Below are 22,467 nucleotides of genomic sequence, written 5' to 3'. Positions count from 1 at the left end.
CCAAGCGAAACATTTTTCTGTGACTTCAAAAAGACAAGTCAACTGGAGACATTCGTCAATGAAAGGCTTACTTGTTGCAGCTGTGGAGCAGCAACTGCAAGCAGAGGCTAAATGGTCCCACATGTGATTGTTGCTCACCACATATCAGGACGAGCATCTTTTCATCCAACATCAAGCGTGCTTCATATTTAATTACAGAAAATGATAGCACGTCCTCATATATAATCATTATATTAGGACAAGTCTTTCATCACACTCTTCTTTCATTTACAAAGAGACACCTAGTGTTCATTGCCACTTCATATTTATCTTTTCAGTTTCACAGCACAAAACTGATGTCACTGAGAGCGCGCAATGATTCACCATCAGCCGCACAGCCAAGCAGCGTAGAGCCTATCAGCTATCAGCAGCGGGGCTGCTGGGAACCTCTTCAACACAGCCTCATTGCAAGCAGAGTTATTTCTAGCCTTGCCAAGCGTAGGAGGAGGCTGACATGATGGCTTCCTATCGATTTGCACTCCTCTGTAATCGCTCTTGTTCCCTAGGTCCATCTTTTTTTCCCTCCTTTCTTTCTTTTCTTTTTTTTTTTAAAGGAGGAACCAAAACTGCTCGTCACACTGGTTGGTGGGTCTTAAGACTGTCTTTGTTTCACGTCCTGCACGCTGAGCCTCTGGGCTTCACAGATTAAGACTATGATCTAAATACTCGGCTCATTCAAACAATTATGGCGTTTCAGAATGATTAAAAAGCACACATACATATTTCCAGAATTTTATTTTGTAATGTTTGATTGATCAAGACCTGCTACTATCATATGAAACTCAGACTGTAACTTAACAATAAAATAGATCCATTAAGTACTTGAAATATTACAAGAGGCAAGCAACTAAGATGAATACTACAAAGCTGCCACAATGCAGCCAAATGTGACACATTAATAAACTTGGTTACCCTGTAGTCTTCCTCACATTACCAGCCTGTCTCTCTGTCTCTCCTTTGTGGAAATTGAACAATATGCCTCAAAAATATACAATTCCAAAATTGTGGGAATGTAAAAATCTTTTTCATCACAAAGAAAAATTGATTTTTTTTTTTTTTTTTAATAAAACAGAAGTAGCTATAAAATTGTGGGTTGATTGCATTCACAGTGTAACATAAAATGAAAGCTTAATATAATAGATGATTATTAAACTTTTGATGAAGTTCTCTCTAGTGGTTCATCCTGCAAATTCATCTTCTACTGATTCAGAAGACTTGCTCACACAAGCACAGAAGATTGATTATCAGTAAAGTTTACAATGAAATTGTCATTTTTGTCATTTTCCCCCCTTTTTTTTTTTGGAGGGGTGGGGGGTTTAGAACAAAGCAGCCACAATGAGCAACAAAATGAGAACCTCAAAGAACAGCAACTATCTCCATTTTCTGTGAATTTATTGTTTGCTGACTTTAGACCAACTTCCAAGTCCATCTGTCTGTCGGGTCAAGAGAAACTGCAGCTGTTACTTTTTTATACTTCCGATTTTAAAGCAACCTGGACCTGGGTAGTGTTCGTTCTATTAATCATCACCTAATGATATCAGAGCAGACAGAACTGTTGTCACAAGACCTGACATTTAAAAAGACCAAATTGAACTACTCATAGAGTAAAAAGATACCTTCATATTGGTTTTTATGTCAGTAGATTTATAGATTAATGCTTACAGTCAAATTTAAAGTTTCACAATAAATGTACAGTAAATAATACGGAAAAGAAGCATAATCACACACTGGGTTTTTATGCACAAGTGGGGACATAAAACATGTTAAACAAATTGACAGATTTTAGAGGGAGTGGAGCACAAACGGAGGTTAGTCAAAGTACCATAGGTCTTCTTCTACCTGAAAATGATGCTTTGCAAGTCGAAAGGGTATTCTATAATCCCAGTAGTTGGGATTCGAACCCTAAGCACATCCTGTTGAGTTGGTAGATAGGACGATTCGGCAATGCGATCCAGATCACTTAGATAGCTAGAGACAGGAAGGACAACAAAAGACAGAGAGAGGGTGGAGAGAGAAAGTGAAGCATAACTGCAAGTAAAGCGCATCCCTCCACAAGCATGAGCATCAGTTCAGATGTAACCAGACAATTCCCAAGAGTTATGAGGGGATTACGTGATATTTCAAACCACCATCCCCAAAGTGCCCTCTTAGAAATTCAGCTTCAGCTTTGATGACAGCTCTCAAAGACAAAACAATTCAGTTTTAAATTCAGCGCTTGTCAAAATGCTCAGCATGAAGGTCCGTAAGTTCAAAAAAAGCAGATATGTTTAACTTGCAGCCAAAAAGGTGACTTGGCACTCAAGAGAAAATGGGGGGGGGGGAAGAAAAAAGACTGCCTTTGCAAAGTCTTGCCAGGAGGTTTTGAGTCTATTCTTGAGGCCAGTCTTTGAGAGCATACCATCAGGGAAGTGTTAAAGTGCTGAGCCCTGCCGTGCAGCACAGGGAAGATGGCGATAGCGGCATAGACGGTTTCCAACTGGCTGGCCAACTGTGGTGCAGCCGGCCAACCAGTGACAGCGTCGGCAGCACTTGACACCAGTACCTGAAGATAATATTCTCCAGGTCAAACGGGTATTCAATGATGCCGGTGGTAGGCACTCGAACCCGCAGCACATCCTGCTGTGTGGGAACGTACCCTGGTGATGCTATTCGTTCTAAACCGTTAAGGTAGCTGTGAAGGGGGGAAGAGGGTGGGAAGTGGTTTCCAAAAATACACAAGCAATTGTTTGAACTCGAACACACAAAAACCTCAGCAGCATGCATCAATATAATCACCAGCATATGATAACATTCAATGTTAAGACATATAACACACTTCTGCTCAAGCTTTGATTTGATATGGCATCAATTCAGTGCAAAATATTTAAATGTTAGCATAAGTGATGAAACATTTAATTAAATTGTAAACTAGGCAAATACCATTTCTACTTTTTTAAAGGATGAGTACAAGAAATAACCATTAGCTTCTTGGCGATACTGAGTACTGATATAGGTATTTATTAAATGCCATAAAGCCTAATTCATACTCCATATGCAAACGACATGCAAAAGCTGTGTGTTAACACGAACCACACAGCTTCTGCATCGACGCCACGCACACTTCCAACTGTCTTAAAGCCTCCAGTGTGTTTATGCATCTACAGTGCGCCAAGGGAAGTGAGTAGCATGTATCTCCTCACTGCCCTATACATACTGGAGACTGAGGGATCAAGTTTGCTGTGTGAAGCAAACAGGCTCCAGCTTGCTGTTTAAGAGTGTTTAAGTTATACTCTAGTCATGTGCAGCATCGCTGGTGTGTGAGCGCTTTAGGATGTAGTGCGGCTCGGAGTGTAATCCTCCTCTGATCACTGAGTGAGTGAACTAATGAGCAACATCGGGCTTATTCTACTGGTTCAAATGTCACTGCTGATTACTACCGGTGTTGTAAAGACCATCTTTCACCTCCTCTTGATATTTTGGCAGAACATAATTTACAGTCCATCTTACTTTCTTCATTCTCATTAATAATAATAATAAAAAATCACGGACACTGCTCGTGCTCTGTGGGCAACGCTGCTGATGAATGTTATGCTTTTTTTTTTAACTTGAGAACTTTATTCTTCCACTTGCCAGACAATCAAGACACCCCATTACTACGTTATAATCGACTGTTTTAATGCTGCATCAACGTAGAATTGATCACATCCATCGTAGAAACATTCAACACCTCTACTGATAAAGGTCTAAGACTTCCTAGCGCTTCCTTCACACAAAAGAAAACAAGCAGCCACTGAGGCAGAAGTAGACATACTATTTGGTTGAGTCAGAGAGCTGGTACTCTCTTCTGCGATCGTATGCTTCCTGGATGCCGGGGTCTGCCCACAGCATCTTTATCGCACCGATGTACGGCTGGTCGAAGGACGAAACTTTCTCCACATCCACCTCGCGCACCAGCAAAGCATTATTCTGGGGGGAAAAAATATAAAAAAACAAAAACAAAGACAGCATTGTAACTCAGTAATGCAACACATTTTGCTGAATGCTGCAAATCTGCCACAGGTATTCCTCCCCAGTGAAATGAGAACAGAGAAGAACTACAAAGACTCACTTCAAACTAGTCAAAAAATGCTGCTCATCTTACAGGATCTGACACTTTTAATATCACTGTAAATATTTAACACTGACCATAGATTTTATTTCACACACTTCAGAGGACTGTGTTTCAGCCCTGGACAGTACGCACCTTGTTCTGCTCATACTTGAAGGGGATCTTGAGGGTCTCGGTTGCACGGATCATGGCTTGCATTGAGGTGAAGATGTTCTGATAAACCAGTTTGGTGAAGCCTTTCTTGTCCTCGTCTGTGTAGCCTGAACCATGGATTATTCTCATCTGCTTGATGAAAGTGCTCTTGCCACTCTCTCCAGTACCTAAAAGAAAGACGAAACACTGATGGTCAATGAACAGAATCAAATCACTGTTGGTATAAAAACTATTTTTTTCCACTGAAACAAAGATGTAGACGACTGTAGTTTTGGTTATCAAGAAGATTTATGCATAAAATCGGGTTTAAATTTATTCTTCAAAGAAATTACCAGCGACGCAATACAATGCAAACACTGAACATATATCACTGCCAAAAAGTAGGTAAGTGTTATAAATTTCCAAAAAGGTGAGGTAAATCTAATAAAAATATAATTTACACCATTGTGTATCCTCCAGTCCACCATTCCCACTAATCGAGTCTGTAAATGTAATGAAATGCATCTGCTGCTCTAAGAGCAAAATAAGAGGTAGAATGAAAAGACCTCTGCTCTTGACTGGCCAACCAAGCACAACAGTTACAAGTTCAAAAGAGGTCTCTTTGTACATACTCCATATTCCTGTGGTAATAAATTGGTCTGTCATTGCAACATGCTGACCTCGTCTGTCCACCTACGCCCTGGCGCTGATACATACATCTGTGAAAAAATCTGCACCGCCATGCCCTGAGGCAACGATCCAGACCTCAACACCAGCACAGTCTCTTCACTGACATAAGCTGTGTGCAAGCTTGATGACCAAGAACGAAACACCAGAGTTATTCAACTTAGCACAGGTAATCATAGATACAAATTAAAACAAATACCTGAGAATATATGAAAAGATACTTGTGGGTTTAATTGTCATCGTGGTTCTACTGTCCTGACATGTGAAATGTAACAATGCAATGTAATGATTGTTTTGGCAGAGACTACCACAGAGGCTTGGCTGACCAAATGAGGGCTACATGGCTCACCTCAACTCAACAAAGCACCGGGTACAGCGAGTACACTTCTGCAATTCTGCATCAGTCATCATGCATATGCACACATGCATAAACACTCTGAATAAGCTAGTCAGAAAGGAAAACTTGTTTACACATGCAGACAAAGAGATGTATGCACACACACACACACACGCATGCATGCACGCACGCACGCACACTTTAATGCCATGTTCAACTGTCCACAGCTGGTTCTGTATCTTTATACAACGAAGCAGATAACAGCCTCATCCAAACCAAACCTTCCAATTAACCACATTGCTATAGCTCTCTCTCTCTCTCTTCATACCATAATCCTCTTCTCCACCACCCCCATTCCACCACCTATTTTCTTCTTCTACAACCTTGTTCAAGCTCTACCACCCATCTCTCTACATCCCAGCACTACAGTCTGAATCACCCTTCATACTCTCTGGTGAAATCTATGCATACGCGCATGTGTGCACATAAATACAAAGTTCCAGAAACATCTGTTTTGAAATCCATTATTCACTGAACCTTCAAGCAAAGTTGCAATGTAACGACAAATACAAAGCAGTTGTGTGTTGTGAATGAAGCATGTTGAAAGCAGCTGACGGTGACAGTTACACAACAACAGAAGCGGAAAAGAGAGAGTGAGTGGCCGAAGTTACAGCACTGGTGTAAACCCCACAGGTTCTCACATGCATACAAAATGTTATTTTACACATAGCTCATTTGTGCTTGGCTGGAATCTGCTTATATGCTCAAATCCACGATGAGGATTTCAAAGTTGTATCTAATGACACAATTATATAAATAATACAAGTATTTTGTTGACACACTCCTTTGAGGATCAGTCACCTTTGGAAAACCACATTTGGAAAATGCAGACATAAATGAAGATACTTGAATGAGCTAAAGTATTGATTGCTATGTTATGTTGAATACGTGGATTTTTTTTTATAATTTCTATTGTTGCTGTGGAGTTGTTGCAATACAAATTTCACTATTTTTCTCCCCAAAAAAAGCATCAACACTCCATAGAAAACATGTTTACAATTAGTACAGCCAGCCATGACCGTGTCTGTTTCCCAAATAGTAAAGCACAACACCTCAAATTCCAGTCTGCGTGACTAAAGAATCTCTGTGAAGAAATCAATTAAGACAGTGTTTTTATGCTACATGCTAATGCCAACAAATGAGTACTGTAAATATGGAAATAGTAAGCTGAAGTTAATTTCAAAGTTAAATAATGTTGAGACTGAGAACCACACAAAAGTACTGTAATCACTCTCAACTGAAAAGGACAATGTTTGATTCTTTCCCTGTATGTTTGTGTAGAGTTTGCATGTTGTACTTAAGCCTGGTTGAGTAGGTTCTGGCTTTGTGACCTAAAATGGATAAAACATGTTTCAAGAGTTTACTGATGGAGAGATGAGTTAAATAAATTTAAAAAAAAAAATGGCAATAAACTGCACAGCAGTCAAAATATTTTAGAAAACATTTGACAGGCTGGCTTCTAAACACTATTTAATCTAAACAATATCTACTATTGGTAGATTGTTGTGTTGTATGTGGCTTAACTATAGAATCACTAGGCTTGAATACATAGTGAATACATCAATTAATTGCACGACAAATGAAAATGAACTCGATAATTTGGATGGCCTCAAAATCCTGCCGTATCGTCATCATCGTTTTCTTCGTATTTTGCCTCCAAACAGGTTTAAAGGAAAGACGATTGATTGTGCATTGACCTCAGCACCCGGCTGGCGTTGTTTCATAGCTGGATGAATGGAGTGACCGTTCTTGATAGTAACGTAACGTATGTAGAGGGAGGCGATGCCGCAATCATACACAAGCACAGTGCAGCAAGTAACCCTTGCGAAGAGCAACGCTAGGTACAGCAATAGAAAATCGGGAGGAACTGGAAAGCCAAATGTCACAGCCTTGGTGTGGGAATATTTCAGCTTCAGACCAAATGAGCAAGGTGAGCCCATCAACACGGACAAACCAAAGTGGTGGCAACAAAAAAGGTAAAACAACAAACTTATATCTTCTCTTAAAGCATAACCACCCGGCCCAGTTTTCCCAGCTGGGGCAAAAAAAAACTGGCCCTCAGGAGGCAGAGCCTTCATCCTGACAGTCAACACTCACTGAGGTATTTGGTCAACAAAGTAAGAACAAATAGAACAGCGCAAAACGGTGTGCTCTGACAGAAAGTGCAGTTCGCTACATCACAAAAGAAATGCTTTAATACACTGAAGAGCTGGAATCTCGAGACATGCTGCATATGTTTGAATTTTCTGGGGAAAAATACAACACACATATGACAATACCAGCACTTCACAATGAAGCGAAAGATGGTATATTAAAGAAAATCAAAGACATTCCATTTTACTCACTACTATTAATTTTTCTATTAAAATTATAATGGTAACACATGAGAAATAAACATTTATTGTGTTTGAAAAGGTATGCTTGCATTATTCTGACATTTATTATTATACTACAATAGGTGTTAGTTTGGTCTAAAAAAATCCTGACAATAATGTCATTTATCTGTAATGATGTGTGGACAAATATATCGACCAGCAAAATTTGTTATAGTCACAGGTCAAAAAACTACCCCTTCATTTAAGGCAGACCTGGTCAGATAGGCTGAACAGTTTTCCAAGGATGACAAGAGAAAAGTTTAGCGCTTGCTAACTGAAAAGCACAGAGTACAGTGAAGGAGCGCCCTGAGCACTGCCGGTCCCCCAAAAAGACAGAAACTTTCTCTGTGGAAAGCAGGTCACTGGAGTTTCCCTTTCATACAGTATGCCTTTGAGAGAGAGAGAGACAGAGAGAGAGAGAGAGAGACAGAGAGAGAGAGGACATAAATAGCAATTGTAAAGACACTGCAGTGGAGAATTTGCTTTCTCATTGACTTAAGCACTGAACAAAAAGGAGTGGTGTTAGAATGAGAGGGGGAGGGGAAAAAAGAAAAACCATCATACATTCTTTTCTTTTTCTTAATCATTATTGAGGCATTGGGGACTGACAAGTAGAGAAACACAGAGTCAAGACAAGCACTGAACAGATCAGCTGTGTCAGAAAAGTGCATATGTTGTAGTTTTTTGAACGGAGACAGCCAGAGGAGAACGGTATGTCCTGCAGGCATGATCAGCTTAGTTCAACAGATCCAGCAGCTCTCTTGCCTAACTGGAAACCCCAGAAGAAGCATTTCTCACGGACAAGCAACTGTACACTAGCGGGAGCTACTCCTGAGGGGTAATGCTAGTTCCCATGGCAACTACAGCAATGCACATTGCAGAAAACACCAGTAGAAAGGCTTCAGTGTGGACAGAGCCCAGTCAAATCTAAAACTTTGTGTGTGTGTGTGTGTGTGTGTGTGTGTGTGTGTGTGTGTGTGTGCGTGCGTGCGTGCGTGCGTGCGTGCGTGCGTGTGTTTTAATCCCACAACATCCCCTGTTATTACTCTCCAGTCAGCCACTGGGAATTTAACAATCACAGAAGCCAGTAAGAGAAATATTTTCAGCTCTTAGATTTTGTGCTTTTTGCTTGTAAGCATTGGTGAACATTTAACAAAATTATACAGACATAAGTTTGTTGGAAGTGAACCCAAATTCTTAGGTAGTATGTTTAAAGTTATGTCCTCATTGTGCTCACCATATTTTGCCACAGGCTCAGTGAGACTGCCAAATTCACAAAAACCTTTTACCCCCTCATTCAGCTGGTGTCTGTGCTTGACTGACAGCATTTGACAGGCTGAAAAGATTACTGGTGTTACCCCTCAGAGAATGTGACAAACGAACGTACGCTGTAGGCTACATATCAAGCAGGCAGTGTGTCATTAGTAGTATTGAAGAGTAAGGTCAGGATTGGTCGGATTGTTTACATGCTGTTAAATGTGCTGCATCTGAGCACATAATTATTTATCTAGCCTGAAAACTGGGGTCTTGCTGAGGAGGCTAAAAGGTGCAGAAGACAATGTGTGTTGGTGACTTTAGCAGGAAAACTATTCAGATACGATTACGAGGGGTGGAGGATGAGGTTTGTGCAACATTTCGAAGAGTGGTTCTGGGGTGTTGTCAATAACAATAATGCATTGATTTTTATATTGCACCTTTTTTTCAGGGAGCTTAACGTCGCTTATAATTGCATTACTCTTTCATTCCATACTCAATGGAGCTAGAGCTATCCTAGGGTAGATTGAAGGAGCTGAGGTTGCCAATCTGTGCCATCGGACCATCACCAATCACTCACTCTCACACTGCATTCACACAGGCTTCCTGGTGTTCTCTCGTGGTCTCCCATACAGGTACTGACCAGGCCCTACTCCGCTTAGAGATCTGACAGGATCGGGATTGCGGAATGTCAAGGGTCTGCTTTATGTAAAATTGGATTGAATTTATTGATTTTTCTAATGAAAAGTAGTCCAAGATTGTATTACTTATTGCACAAGTAGGTATGTGTTTGTTCAAAACTGTTTCAGTTTTTTTTCACATACTGAAGGAAATAAGACATTGTGCTACATGACCATTAATTCACAAAGAAAACAAGAATAAACGTACAATCTGATAAATTTAATTGGTTCAGGCCAGGTGGAGGCCATGACAGACATTTCAGCTAACTGCAATACCATAACAATCATTGACATTCACAATGGGATTACAGATTAAATAGTCAGAAAGACAGGAAGGACAGGAAGGAAGTGCAGTCTGACTTGGAGAAGGAGGCCATGTATGCTCTGAGTAAATGATTAAATGATCTTCAAAGGTTCTCTAAGCACATCAAACAGGAAGTCTATGTCCACTTCAGCACAGTGCTAGTGAAAGGCTGACAAGCTGAAACCTACTCAACCTGTATTTGGCCAAATAATCTGAGCTTTGCAGAAAGTGGCTGTTAATAAACAGAGATATGGAAATCTCACAGAATGAGCATCTCTAATTAACAAAAAGTTTAATGATAACCTCCAACCACAGGTACAAATCCCTTGGGTGGATATGAGAGAGAGAGAGAGAGAGAGAGAGAGAGAGAGAGAGAGAGAGAGAGAGAGAGAGAGAGAGAGAGAGAGAGAGAGAGAGAGAGAGAGAGAGAGAGAGAGAGAGGAGAGAGAGAGAGAGAGAGAGAGAGAGAGAGAGAGAGAGAGAGAGAGAGAGAGAGAGAGATTATATATTAAATAAGCATAATATAGTGAAAGTTAATAAAGTAGAAGCTTGATCACCTGGGAGAATTTCAAAGTAGAACTACTACTTTCCTTCACTGACAGGAGTCAACTGAGGCGGTTTCTTGGGCCAAATGGTTCCATTAGAGGTGCACAAACACTGTCAAGACAGACAAGGCCCTGAGGTTGGTCCAAGAGCTGATGAGGAAATTATGTCTCCTTTGGTCTTCAAGAGGTTTGGGGTTTCATAAGTTTAGTCTCCTCTACAGTGTGTGTGGCACACACCTAAATTCAATCTCATATGCATGCACACAAACAATGTAAGTGCTCAGTTACTTCCTCAGACTGAAAGAAAAAAAGCCCTAATCATTAAATCACCAGGAAAATAGTTGGCAGGGTCATTCATTCTAATCATGTCTGCATTACAGCATTCTTAGCTACATCCTCATCTGCTTGGTTCAGAGATCGGCAGGCTGAATGGTCATCATTTTTCAAATACTTTCTTCTTAAGAGGGCAACTGCAAGGAATGGGTGGGAGGGAGCCTAAAGATACAAGTCTCTCCTGTAGTGAATTTATTTGTTTAAAATGTATATGTATAAAGCAAGTGAACTGACAAAGCACATCTAGATCTTTGCTGAGAAAGAGAATAAAACAGAAAAGGAGGGAGTGGGAGCCACAGGATCTCTATTTCAGTTTTGAGAAAATTCCTGGCATAGTTTTCCTTGTAAAGAACTTAGATGTCAATTTAATCATTCTGCCTATTTTGGTTCCCATTTAAACAAAATGTTCAACAGTGGTTTTCCTCCCACTGGACAAAGGTTTTGTAGTTTATAGCCCCATATGCAATCGCAATCTGTATTTAACTTGACGTCTCTATATTATAGATGTCTTTTATATATGCATATTGATTGAAATATATAATCAATATTGATAAAATATATATATATTTTTTTTTTGATTAAGTACAGCCCTGGCCAATTTATGCTGCTGCTTAGCAGTATGTGACCTGGATTGTGCACATAGTCCATGAACAATGCAGGTGCGCTGGCCGGCCATGCAGTAGCTGCCGGAGATATATCAGCTCCTGTCAGGGCGGCCACACTGAGCAAGATTACCACGTCATCAGATGGGGTAAAACTAACCTGTCTCACGATGGTCTAGTCCCAGTTGTCTGTTGTGGTTTAAAAAGGGGCGGGGCTTGGTGGGGGGGAGCATGCCAGGGTCTGCATTTGCCATTGGTTGGGAGGAGGTGATGACTAGTTTTAAGCTACATGATAGGCTATAAGGAGAAAGGAAAGAAAACCGTTTTTCCTATTTAAGTTTTTATCAAACTTCTATTTTCTTTCGTGCCACACATCTATCAATCGAGACACACACACACACACACATATATATATATATATATATATATATATATATATACACATATATACATATATGGTATTAGGGCTGTCAGAGTTAATTGCACTAATATAGGGCTTTTAAACGGACATCATCTTGAGCATGAACTTCTTTCCACAGATAAAATTTAATATTTCTTTTTTGAAGTGCAACCACTACAAAACTGTAAGCAAAGCACTGCTCTGTCAGTACAGAGTAGTGTTCATATTACCTGCGGTGTTCCGTACTGTTTTCTTACCCATTTTCTGTGTCTTGCCTTTCAGTCAGTTGCCGTTCATTATTTTCACTTTGTACCCAAAATGCTGAAATGCAAACAATTTAAAAGTGGCGAAGGCATCTTCAATGTTAATATTCTCAGATTCCAAGTCATTCTGGCTGCGCTCGATGGACAGCAGCGTCTGCCGCTGCCGCTTTCCTTCTACTTCATGTTAGTTTCTGGCAAATTACATGTAGCAAAAGTTGCATGGCTGCCCCTCACAGGTCACAAATAGAAGTTTGGATAGCTTACAGTCATATGGGCTTCTGCCCTGTATCAACGAAGACCGCTTTTCAATTAAACGAGAAATATAGTCACGATTTAACCGAGCGAGATCTCATGACTTGTCACACACTTAATACATAAACAAAAGGAGCTCAACATGCTTCATTTCCTCAGATAACCTCACTAGCCTGATTCTGAAATGCACACATGCTTCTACGAAAAGAAAAAAACAAAAAAAACAGCTCATTCTACATATGTCATTCATAACTCATATGACCTAACCATCAGGTCATGAGGAGTGTAACTAAACATCAGCAAACAAACAAACGACGTTGCTATAGTCTATTCTAGTTAATATGTTATGTGGCACACATCACGTATAAATGATGATCACAATATGGCATAACGAGGGCTTTAACAGGATCATATGTGCCAGTATGAACAAGCCAGACAGGCGGGAACATGAAAAGACCTGGCAGTCTTTCACAGGTCTGACTGCCACATAACTGCAGAAACTCTGGGTGTGTCAACATCAGTTTGCTCAACCAACAGAGCTGCCAGACAAACAGTGCCGAACTACTAACACCTACCTGTTTTGCCTTCATATCTTAATGCGAAACCCAAGGTTTCATCTGCCAGGTACAAGAGCTTATGATTGCAAGTATTCACCTTTAAAAAAATACTACAGCCATAAAAGTGACCCAAGAAGGCCTGATACATTAAAATAATAGTTCAATTGCTGTGTTGTGGTAGTGTATGACATTAAAATGCTAAATTGAGATGCAAAATGAAACAGTTTTTGATAATGGTGCCAAAAATTATGAGGGTTATTTGTGACAATAGTTTGTCACGACATGCACAGAAAGTACTGGAAAAACTGCATAATCTCACAAACCTTCACTCTTCAAACCACAAAAGTAAGTTAAGTGTGCACAAATGTCAAAATAATAATCGCGTTCAGCTTTTACATATTTTATAGAGCATGTTAAATACCTCTGTATGATTTGCATAAACAAGAAATCTCAAAAAGCAACATTTAATTGGCTTCAATGAGCTAATCTACTGACTTGCAAACAAACAAGTTGGGCTCATTTGTAGCTCAGGTACAGGCAGACGTCCAGTTCTGTTCCATTCTCAGCTGATCGTAATGCCACATCACACTGGAAACGTCTTGAACCTCGTAAGCATTAATGATTTCTCATAATATTCCACTGATTTCTCATCAGTGGAATTTTCCTTCATTATCTCCCACAGAGGAGACATTTCCACTAACAGCATAGTTCTGTTGGATTTGGACCTCTGTTGCTGTGATGTCCCATCTCACCCCTCCTGTAGTTATCGTCCATTTATCGATAATGAGGTGAACTGCTCAATATATTGTGATATTGATTTAGGGCCATATCACCAAGCTCTAGATGAAATAGATCCTCAGGTTACCCGATTACTACATCATGTACTTGATTACTTCAACTTAAATGCAGCCTGAAGTTTAAAGCCGAGCAGTCTTGCAGGACCAGTCATATATCTGATCACTGGGTGAAATCTTGTGAGATGGGGTTGGATATGCTATGAATGTTTTGTATAAGAATGCCTTGTTATTAATATTGGCATCAAACAATTACTGCACTGTTAGTATGCACTGCGAGTGAGTAGTTAAAAACTACAATACAACCACACTTTTGAGATGGAGAATGTTGGCAGCTGCCACTCACAGCATGGCAGACAAAAAGTTTATTCTCTTGACTCTGGCTCATTTTTTTGCCCTCATTTAAATTAATATTTCTGTGTAATATGTAGTAGTCGGCTATCTAACAAACTGAAGAAACTTTCAAAACTGCTTTGCCACACCAAAATCAAGCATCCTGCCTCAAAAGACAAGCCTCTGAAGTTTTTTGAGAAAAGAAAAACATAAAACACAAAAGACAGAAGAAGTTGTTGAAACCCACCAGTTCATCAAATGTGCGTGGACTGAGAGCCCCGTTTTTAGTGACTAGCTGCACTGCTAAAGCGAAGAAGTGAAAGGATAGAGGATGTTGAGGTGCAGTTGCTCGTGAAGTAGACTGGACATAAGAAACATGCTTCAGGTTTCACTGCCTCTTATCAGAACCAGATGGGAAAGAAGCTCAGAGCGCCACTGAGTTAGTGTGAGGGTGAGTTGTGCTATATAAATTACAACAAAATAACAGAAATTAAGGTGCTACTATAAAATAATTGCATTTACATTATATGCTTAATAACTTAATTTGATATGATGCACTTTAGACACCCTCCTATTTGTCTGAAGAAATATTATATTGCTTAAACAAGAGCAAAAAAGTTTGGAAACCAGCGATCCGGATGACAGTGTAGTATATGCACACTTTATTAGAGAATCCCTGTTAAATCCAAGAGTGAACAGCACATGAATTCATTATAAATGTATCCATCTCATGCATGTGCAGAACTATTTACTATGACTAAATGCTTGCGCAGTGGCAGCATGTCAGAAAAACTCAGCTTTCGCTTTTAATGTGGAGAAGGAGAGTTTTCAAAAAGTTCCACTTTAGGTGCCGTTTTCGATAAGTCATTCTGAGCAGCACTGTTGTACAAACAGACACGGAAGATTTCTATTTTCATTAAATAACGTCCGAGGGTCGGTAGGTAGGTAGACATGGATGGAGGGATGGATCGATGGAGGATAGATGGATGGACGAACATCTCCATATCACTTATCTATACAGTCTGACTAGCCCAGCAATGATTTGAATAACATATATTGACCCAGTTTAAAACTGAAATAAGTTGTACTGTTAGGCATACTAACCCACGGCTGCAGTTTTCTGGACAACAAGGTATAACTGAAGTCATGTTGATAGAAAAAATAGAGAGGTGCCCTGGCGGTAATTTGTTGAACGACGTAATGATGTTTACTCAACTGTGACGTGCAGCCAGAACAACTGACTGAAAGGGTTGTATCCATTTAAACAGAATTTACTGCTTAATGCATTGCGACTGAGAGCACATGCAATTTCCACACAGGGCAGGAAACCACTTTGATATGAACCAGCAGGAATGTGGCAAAAATAACCAGCAGTTAGTTGGCACAATCACACCAGTATGCCAGGTCAGGCTATGAGTGCAATAATTTGAGATTTGTGGGAAATAAGCTCACGTGGGTGATGATTAGCACTACCAACCCTGGCTGAAAGTCAGTCAGCACTGTTGGGCATACAGTTGTGGGAGTTAGGTTTCCGAAAAGCATCTGCCAAATGTGTCTTGAGAATGGCTGGGATATTAAAGGCCATCCCCATGCTGGTGTGTATATAAACACACACACTCGCACGCACACACAATTTTTCATCTGTATTGTCTGCAAATTTCTTTATTTCTATAAAACACAGCTGAGCCTGTTCTTAGCCTGGCAGCAGCCAACAGTGATCCAAATAAAAATGGCTAATGCTGGGCTTATCTGCTTGGCTTACAGTAAGACTTACTAAGAGAAATCATAATAGGCGTAGGTAGGCTCCATGCATGAAACATCCTTGGGTGTTGCCAAAGAACAAATTTCATTAACCCAGATATTACCAGCCTGTTGGAGCACCGAGCACATTGATGGATGTAGTCTGTAGGTGCATTCATTGGTTTATTTGTGCAGGAGTGAGGCAGTCCTGGGATCTCACTTTCCACAGCATCAAACAAGATGGACTAATTTCTAAAGTCATTTTCACATTACCTTAGCACCTCACTAATTTTAACCAGCTTTCCCCCAAATCAGATGCAAGGTTTGTGTGAACATGTGTTACTGGCATGGCAAGAGAGCGAGGTCAGCCTATTCTGTAGAGTTGGTGTACCGGGTCAACTGTGTGATCACAACATCCTTATATGCACACAATTGGTGAGAAAAGAAAAACATCCACTACCAAACAGGATGGAGATAGTGCTGGGAAAAAAAAATCACCAAAAATGCTGCTGAACTGGTAAGACACAAAAAAGAGGAAGCCCTTTTCTTATCTTTGGAAAGGAAAAGACACAAATTAGCCAAACAGGTCAGTTTCAGAAAATAATTATATAAATGGCAGATTCCAATATTTCTTGACAGAGTGGAGTCAGAAGCAGTTGGGAGCTTATCTAAATAGGAATTAATTTTTCACAGGCGTAATTAAATTTTGATAAACCACCTTAGGGTGATGTCTTCAGCAGCAGCTAACAGTGTGACAAACAGACCACTATTCAGTTCTGTACAATCCTCACATGAAATAGATAAAATGAGCACTTTCAGCTTATACTGTTGTGAACAACACTCAGCTGTTTGCAACTTGGTATTTGCTTATACTTTGAAAAGTCATAAACAATCATAATTCCACCCAATAGACAAATTGCAAATTGATTGAGTTAACCTAGTTGTTGGCCAGTCATTAGTTAGGTGACATGAGGGCAGGGCGATTAAAGGATAAAGATATAAATTGCAGTATAACTTTTTTTTCGACAGAATATGAAACATGGTCGATAGTCTTTTGATGGATTGCGTTTGTGCATTATATGACCGACAACATGAACAGCCAATGATAATGTGAGCCACTCCGTGCTGAATCAATCATGTGGCTGAGTGAAGCTAATCTCATTTTCACTGGCCATCTGCACCGTCCATGTTTTTGCAGGCAATATGAACAGCCAATGATAATGAGAGCACGTCGAGCTGAGCCAATCATGTGGCTATAACAGAGCCATGCCAAGTTAGCACATAGCACAGAAGCAGGTAGCTGCAACGTACTAATGTTTACACTGGTTTAGCCATGTACCTCAGCAGTACAGTAACCACCTGTCCAGGAGGCACGGCGCTCTAATCTCCCCTTCACCATCCTGAAATCCAAGCCCATGCCCAGCCCAGTAAAGCTCAAACACCAACGAATTGCCCAAAACTTGAAGTCAAGCTAACAGCCAGCGGCTAAAGCAAACAGCTCTGAAAAACCCCGCCCACATCCAAAGACCCCACCCTCAGTAAAAAATGTTTAACTTTGACAGAAAACAAACATTTAAATTCATGTTAATGTTTTATCTTCAAATCTCACAAAAGTGAAAGAAATCATTTGAAATTTACAAAAATGTTTATATTGTGATATGTATCGATATCAAATGGTATGAAAAAAAAAAAATTGTGACAGAACTTTTTCCCATATCATCCAGCCCGGGATGGCATTATGGTGTGGGAGGACATTAAGGAGCAGGAGTCAATAGATAATCGGTCTAGCCGATTTATCAGGGGTAATATTACAAATTTTTATGGTTAACAATATTAGCAATTTTTTTCCCTAGATTTGCCAACATACAGTTGCTTTCCTAAGGTGCACTGTTTCTCCCCAGGTATGCTTTCCCAGCCGGCTCTTACAATCCATTTTTACATGCCCCAAACAACTCAAACCACAACTCCATGAATTACTATTTTTCAAACTCTATACAGCATCAATGTGTCACCCCACTCACCATATTTCTGGCACTTCATGCAAAAACACGCAGCAGACATCTTATATGAAAAGCACAAAAGCACCAAGGCATCAGAGAGAGAGAGAGAGGGAGAGGGAGAGAGGGAGAGGGAAAGGGAGAGAGAGGGAGAGAGAGAGAGAGAGAGAGAGAGAGAGAGAGAGAGATTGATAGAGCTAGAAGTAAAAGAATAACAGAAATTCCTTTGCCAAAAAATAGTTCTAAAAATTCCTCTCATTTAATTCACTGTATTAGATCCCAACATGTCTGAATGTTCATGTCAGACCTTAGGACCCAGGGGGAAGCATAACAAATTAAAGCTTGTGTCCAGAGTTTTGAAAGAATGAGAGTTTTTTTAATCCAACGTCTCGAGGTTCCGCCCTCCCTCTGCTTTAGTGAGTGACCAAGCCACGCCCCTTTAATTGTGCACGCTCATTACCCGTGGAGTGAAAATGAGTGCCACCGAGTCCTACAGCATCCTGCATGTTTAGCTGTTTATGGTGGATGTTCAGCAGACCATGGATATATCCGAGGTAAGCGCGGCGGCTGCTGCGTTGCTAACTCAACTCTGCCTGGGCGAGTGCGCGTGTTCTCTGGCTGCACGCACACGTTGATTGACAGCATGACAAAGTGGAAGCTCGAAATCTATTGGCTGAAGCTGACCGGCGCTTTTTCAGAAAACATGGGGGTCTATGAGAGGAAGGCGGAGCTCAAATACATTTTTATATTGCTTTATGCTAATATTATATTATTTTATCGAACCAGACTAACACATCTAAGCTCTGTTAAAAAATGATACATACACTGGAAACGAACGGAAACTCTGGACACGAACTTTAACACTTGACCCACGGCGTTGTTTTGCCGATTCTGATTGGCTGACAGTCCTGTTGATCTGAAGTTGCAGGAAACCACATCATTCACTTGGTTCTAACAAATCAAATGAGAAATGAGGTGTCAATCATCAAAATCTGTGATCTGATCTGGACCGACCCAGATCAGATCTAAAGCACTTGAGTCCTGCTTGCTTGCAACATTTATTGGAAATGTAACTCCCACGGCACTGGCACTTGGAAGGAGAGGTGGTAGACTTGTATTTGGTCTGGTCATTTACACTTAAGTCATAATACCCTTCACACTGTAAACCTTTGATGGTTGATTATACTACCATTGTGCATGAAAATTATGCAAAAATGTGCAATGAACATCAAATTAAAATAGCATATCCTAGAATTTAGAGAATAGCATTGAGATTCTAATCTGGGCCTCAGCATAATATATATCTGTCAAGATAGAATTTTTAAAATCGTAATTAATTGCACAATTTCTGCAGTTAATTGTGATAAATCACAATGCATTGTCTTATGACACACACACAAATATTAATACACTCAAAAAGGCATATTTGTGGCCACTGGACAGTAAAAAACCATATTGCACAAGCCCAAACAAAAAAAAAAACACTCATTAGTTCAGTCCATCCCTCAGTTCAAAATATACGCTTAAATTAAAAAAAAAAAAAAAAGCAAAACACAATTAGAAAACCAATGCAGTCGTTTAGGTGGCCATTTTCCTGCCAAGTGCTCCTATAAGGCTGAGGCTGTAGAAGCACCCGTTTGCCTGCTTGCATGTATGACTGAGGGCAGTGGTTAAAAACAGTCTGTAAGCTAATGATCACTTTGCTTCACCCAACATTGGGTTTGCAAGTTAATCTTTGATACTCAACTGTAATGCTTAATCCTATACCATCACAAGAAAAGACCACATGTGTAATTCAACATCTTCCACCTGATTTGGAAAAGGTGTACAATTAAGATTACATAGACTCTTTGAATTGGTTTTCACAGAGTCACTCTGAGAGGAGGAAACAGGCCTCACTCTCTCATGCTCTCCTTTGCTACCGAACAAATGTGGAGAGCCCTTTTTCTCAAAGCTGAGGAGTGCAGAATTTGACAGCTTCAGATCTGTGGCTACAACTCCTGCACCAGTACGGATTCCCAGGTACTGGGTATTGGTACCATATAGGTTCAAATGTGAAAGGTACCCATCCCGACTCAGGTGTTTATATGAGAATTTTAGAATCTGCTTCACTTCACAATCCGATTATAAGGAGGATTTTTTGACTCATGTAAATGGGGTCAATGTGTAGGACTGTCAAGTGTGCACCTTTGTCTGAACTACAAAAACTGCTTAGAGAATCATGGTGAAGTTTGTGAGTGGTGTACAGAACGAGGAAGGAGTGAGAAATGTTTGGTGCGTTCTATGCAGACTAGAGCTGGGTGATATATCGAATTAATTCGATTAATTCGATTTTATTTTTCAATCGATGTGAAAAAAAATTAAATCTCAACATCGAGTTTAATGTTTTCTGTCCCTCCGCCATTTTTACCAGACACGTGTAATACACACAGTCGCCATACCAGGAGGACTGGCACTGTAGCGCAGACTGCTGTCAGTACAGCACCGTAGCGCTTCACAGAGAAAAAGAAAAGACAAAAAAAAAAAAAAAAAAAAAGCTGGAGGCGACCATAGCACCCGGTCATTAAAGGAGATGGGCTTTTAATGGAATACAGGTCATTATTCAAGGATCTGAGGTATGATAAAAATTAAAATGAAGCTTAAAATGTGTGTTTTGTGGGTGCTCAAATTTGATCTGTGTTTTTTTTAATAACTTTTTTTATTTTTTCTCCAGTTTACCTTTTATTTCTTTATTTCTATTTCAATGCAGTGCCCATGCAAGTGTTTGTGTTAAAATTACCTCAGTAATAACTACATTGCCTAGACAGTTAAATGCTGACGTTTTGACATTCAATAAAATATCCTATTTTTGAAAAATGTTTAATTGTGCTTCTTTACACAGAAAAAAAATAAAAAATTAAATCGTTTATCAGATTTCAAGCAAAAAAAAAAAAATCTAGATTTAATTTTTTGGCTATATCGCCCAGCCCTAATGCAGACTCAAGTTGTTGCCTCCACAACCACTTGGACTGTAGTTCATTTGGCCTGTCGGTACCTGTCAGCTGCTTCAGGAGTCTCACAAACCAATAAGACTCAATAGGACTACTTCAGCTTGACGTAATCCCTTACTTCCGGTGTTCACCACCAGGTTCACGGGTTGCTGCCACTGCAGGTACCAGAGTCCCTGTGACCACAGCTCAGAGCAGCTGCTTCAGCAAGGGAGGTGGCGAGCATGGTCCTCCTCCCTCTGGATCTGGGAGAAGCTCTCCCTAAGGTGACAGTTGAAAACCATGCTGACAAAAGACTCTGCCAGACATTCCCAACAGACCCTTACAACACGTTGGGGCCTGCCAAGTCTGTCCGGTTTTATCCTCTGCCAGGGGATCAAATTCACCAACAGGTGGAGATCAGTCGACAACTCTGCTCCTCTCTTCACCCGATGCGACCGGAGGTCAGATGACACAACAACAAAACTGACCACTGACCTCTGGCCTGGGATATCTTGGTCAGTATCAAATGCTCTAATGGACACCCCTGTACTCAAACACGGTGTTTGTTATGGACAAAGCAAAACAAAAATCGAATGGCCGGAAGGTACACAGACACTGAGATTCCCTCAGCTGTGGTCCATCAGCTGCACCAGGGTGTTTAGGGTGGAGGTGGTAGCTCAGAGTGGACGTACTATGGTGGTAGGTAAACTCCTTTTTGACAAAATTAACGTACCGCCTGGACTTTTTTCAAATTTAACAAGCTGTTTAGAAGTCTAGTAGCATGCTCTTTCCATCACCACGATAAATTTACTGCAAAAAGCTGCTTCAAAATATCGAGATGCAGTTAGAGGAGGCGACTACGGGCGAGTACATAATTTTTGTGCTTTTTCTTGAAAGGTCAATTTTCTTGAAATCTTCATTTATCGAGATTAGGGTACACAACATATCTACATATCTTAAGTTTCACAGAAATAGCAACAAACAGAAATATCCTCTCTGTGGGAGATAGGGAAACTCCACTGACTAGAATTCAGTGAGAGACTGAGAAATCATTCAAGTGTTCCTGGTTCATGATGTTTCCTGAGCAATGTGCTTTTATGATCGGCTGAGAATGCAACATAACTGGACAACTACCTGTCCCTGAACCACACATGTGACAAACCTGTTTGTTTATCATCTCCTCCTCCTAGAAGAGAAAAGATCATTGGCTGCAGTCTGCCTGCCCTCCATGACCTGTACACCTCTGGGACCCTGAGGCGTGCAGGCAAGATGGTGGCCGACCCCTCCCACCCTGGTCACCAATTCTTCCAAACTCTCCTCTCTGGAAGGAGGTTCCGGTCCTGGAGAACCTCATGACACAAGAGCAGTTTCTTCCCCTCTGCCACCTTTCTCATGAACAAGGCCTCAGTCCACCACTGACAATACCCCCCCCCCCCCCACACACACACACACACACACACACAGAGTAAACGACTACGTACTTCGGACAATCTTCAGCCCCATAAACATCACTCTAAATACTTTTAACCTTAGTAATTTGGTAATTTTCGTAAATTATGTTAATTCTGTAAACCATCACCATAGTTATTGTTGTTGATATTGCTATTGTGTTACCTATTTATATTTTATACTTGTGCCTTTTTAAATCTCTTCCATCTTTTGTCCATGTTTGCACCTCAACTAAAACAAATTCCTCGTATAGACTACTGTACTTGGCAATAAACCCG

The 22,467-nt window shown here is 40.4% G+C and overlaps 1 protein-coding gene across 4 annotated transcripts in view; it reads right to left on the bottom strand.

Moving 5' to 3' along the window:
* LOC115381418 (guanine nucleotide-binding protein G(q) subunit alpha) overlaps window positions 1-22,467 on the bottom strand; it is a 43,417-nt gene that overhangs the window by 9,405 nt on the left and 11,545 nt on the right. For 2 of the 4 annotated variants that reach the window (XM_030082769.1, XM_030082771.1), the window contains exons 2-4: window positions 4,262-4,446; window positions 3,830-3,984; window positions 2,582-2,710 (exon numbers count right to left, since the gene is read on the bottom strand). In XM_030082769.1, coding sequence (XP_029938629.1) covers window positions 2,582-2,710; window positions 3,830-3,984; window positions 4,262-4,446 — 469 coding nt within the window. Of the gene's footprint in view, window positions 1-1,878; window positions 2,008-2,581; window positions 2,711-3,829; window positions 3,985-4,261; window positions 4,447-22,467 lie in introns of all 4 variants that reach the window. The other 2 variants (XM_030082768.1, XM_030082770.1) reach the window with 1 other exon arrangement.

This window comes from Salarias fasciatus, chromosome 23 (genome assembly GCF_902148845.1).
Source record: "Salarias fasciatus chromosome 23, fSalaFa1.1, whole genome shotgun sequence".
Lineage (NCBI taxonomy): Eukaryota > Metazoa > Chordata > Actinopteri > Blenniiformes > Blenniidae > Salarias > Salarias fasciatus.
This window is presented reverse-complemented; position numbering and strand designations above follow the sequence as displayed.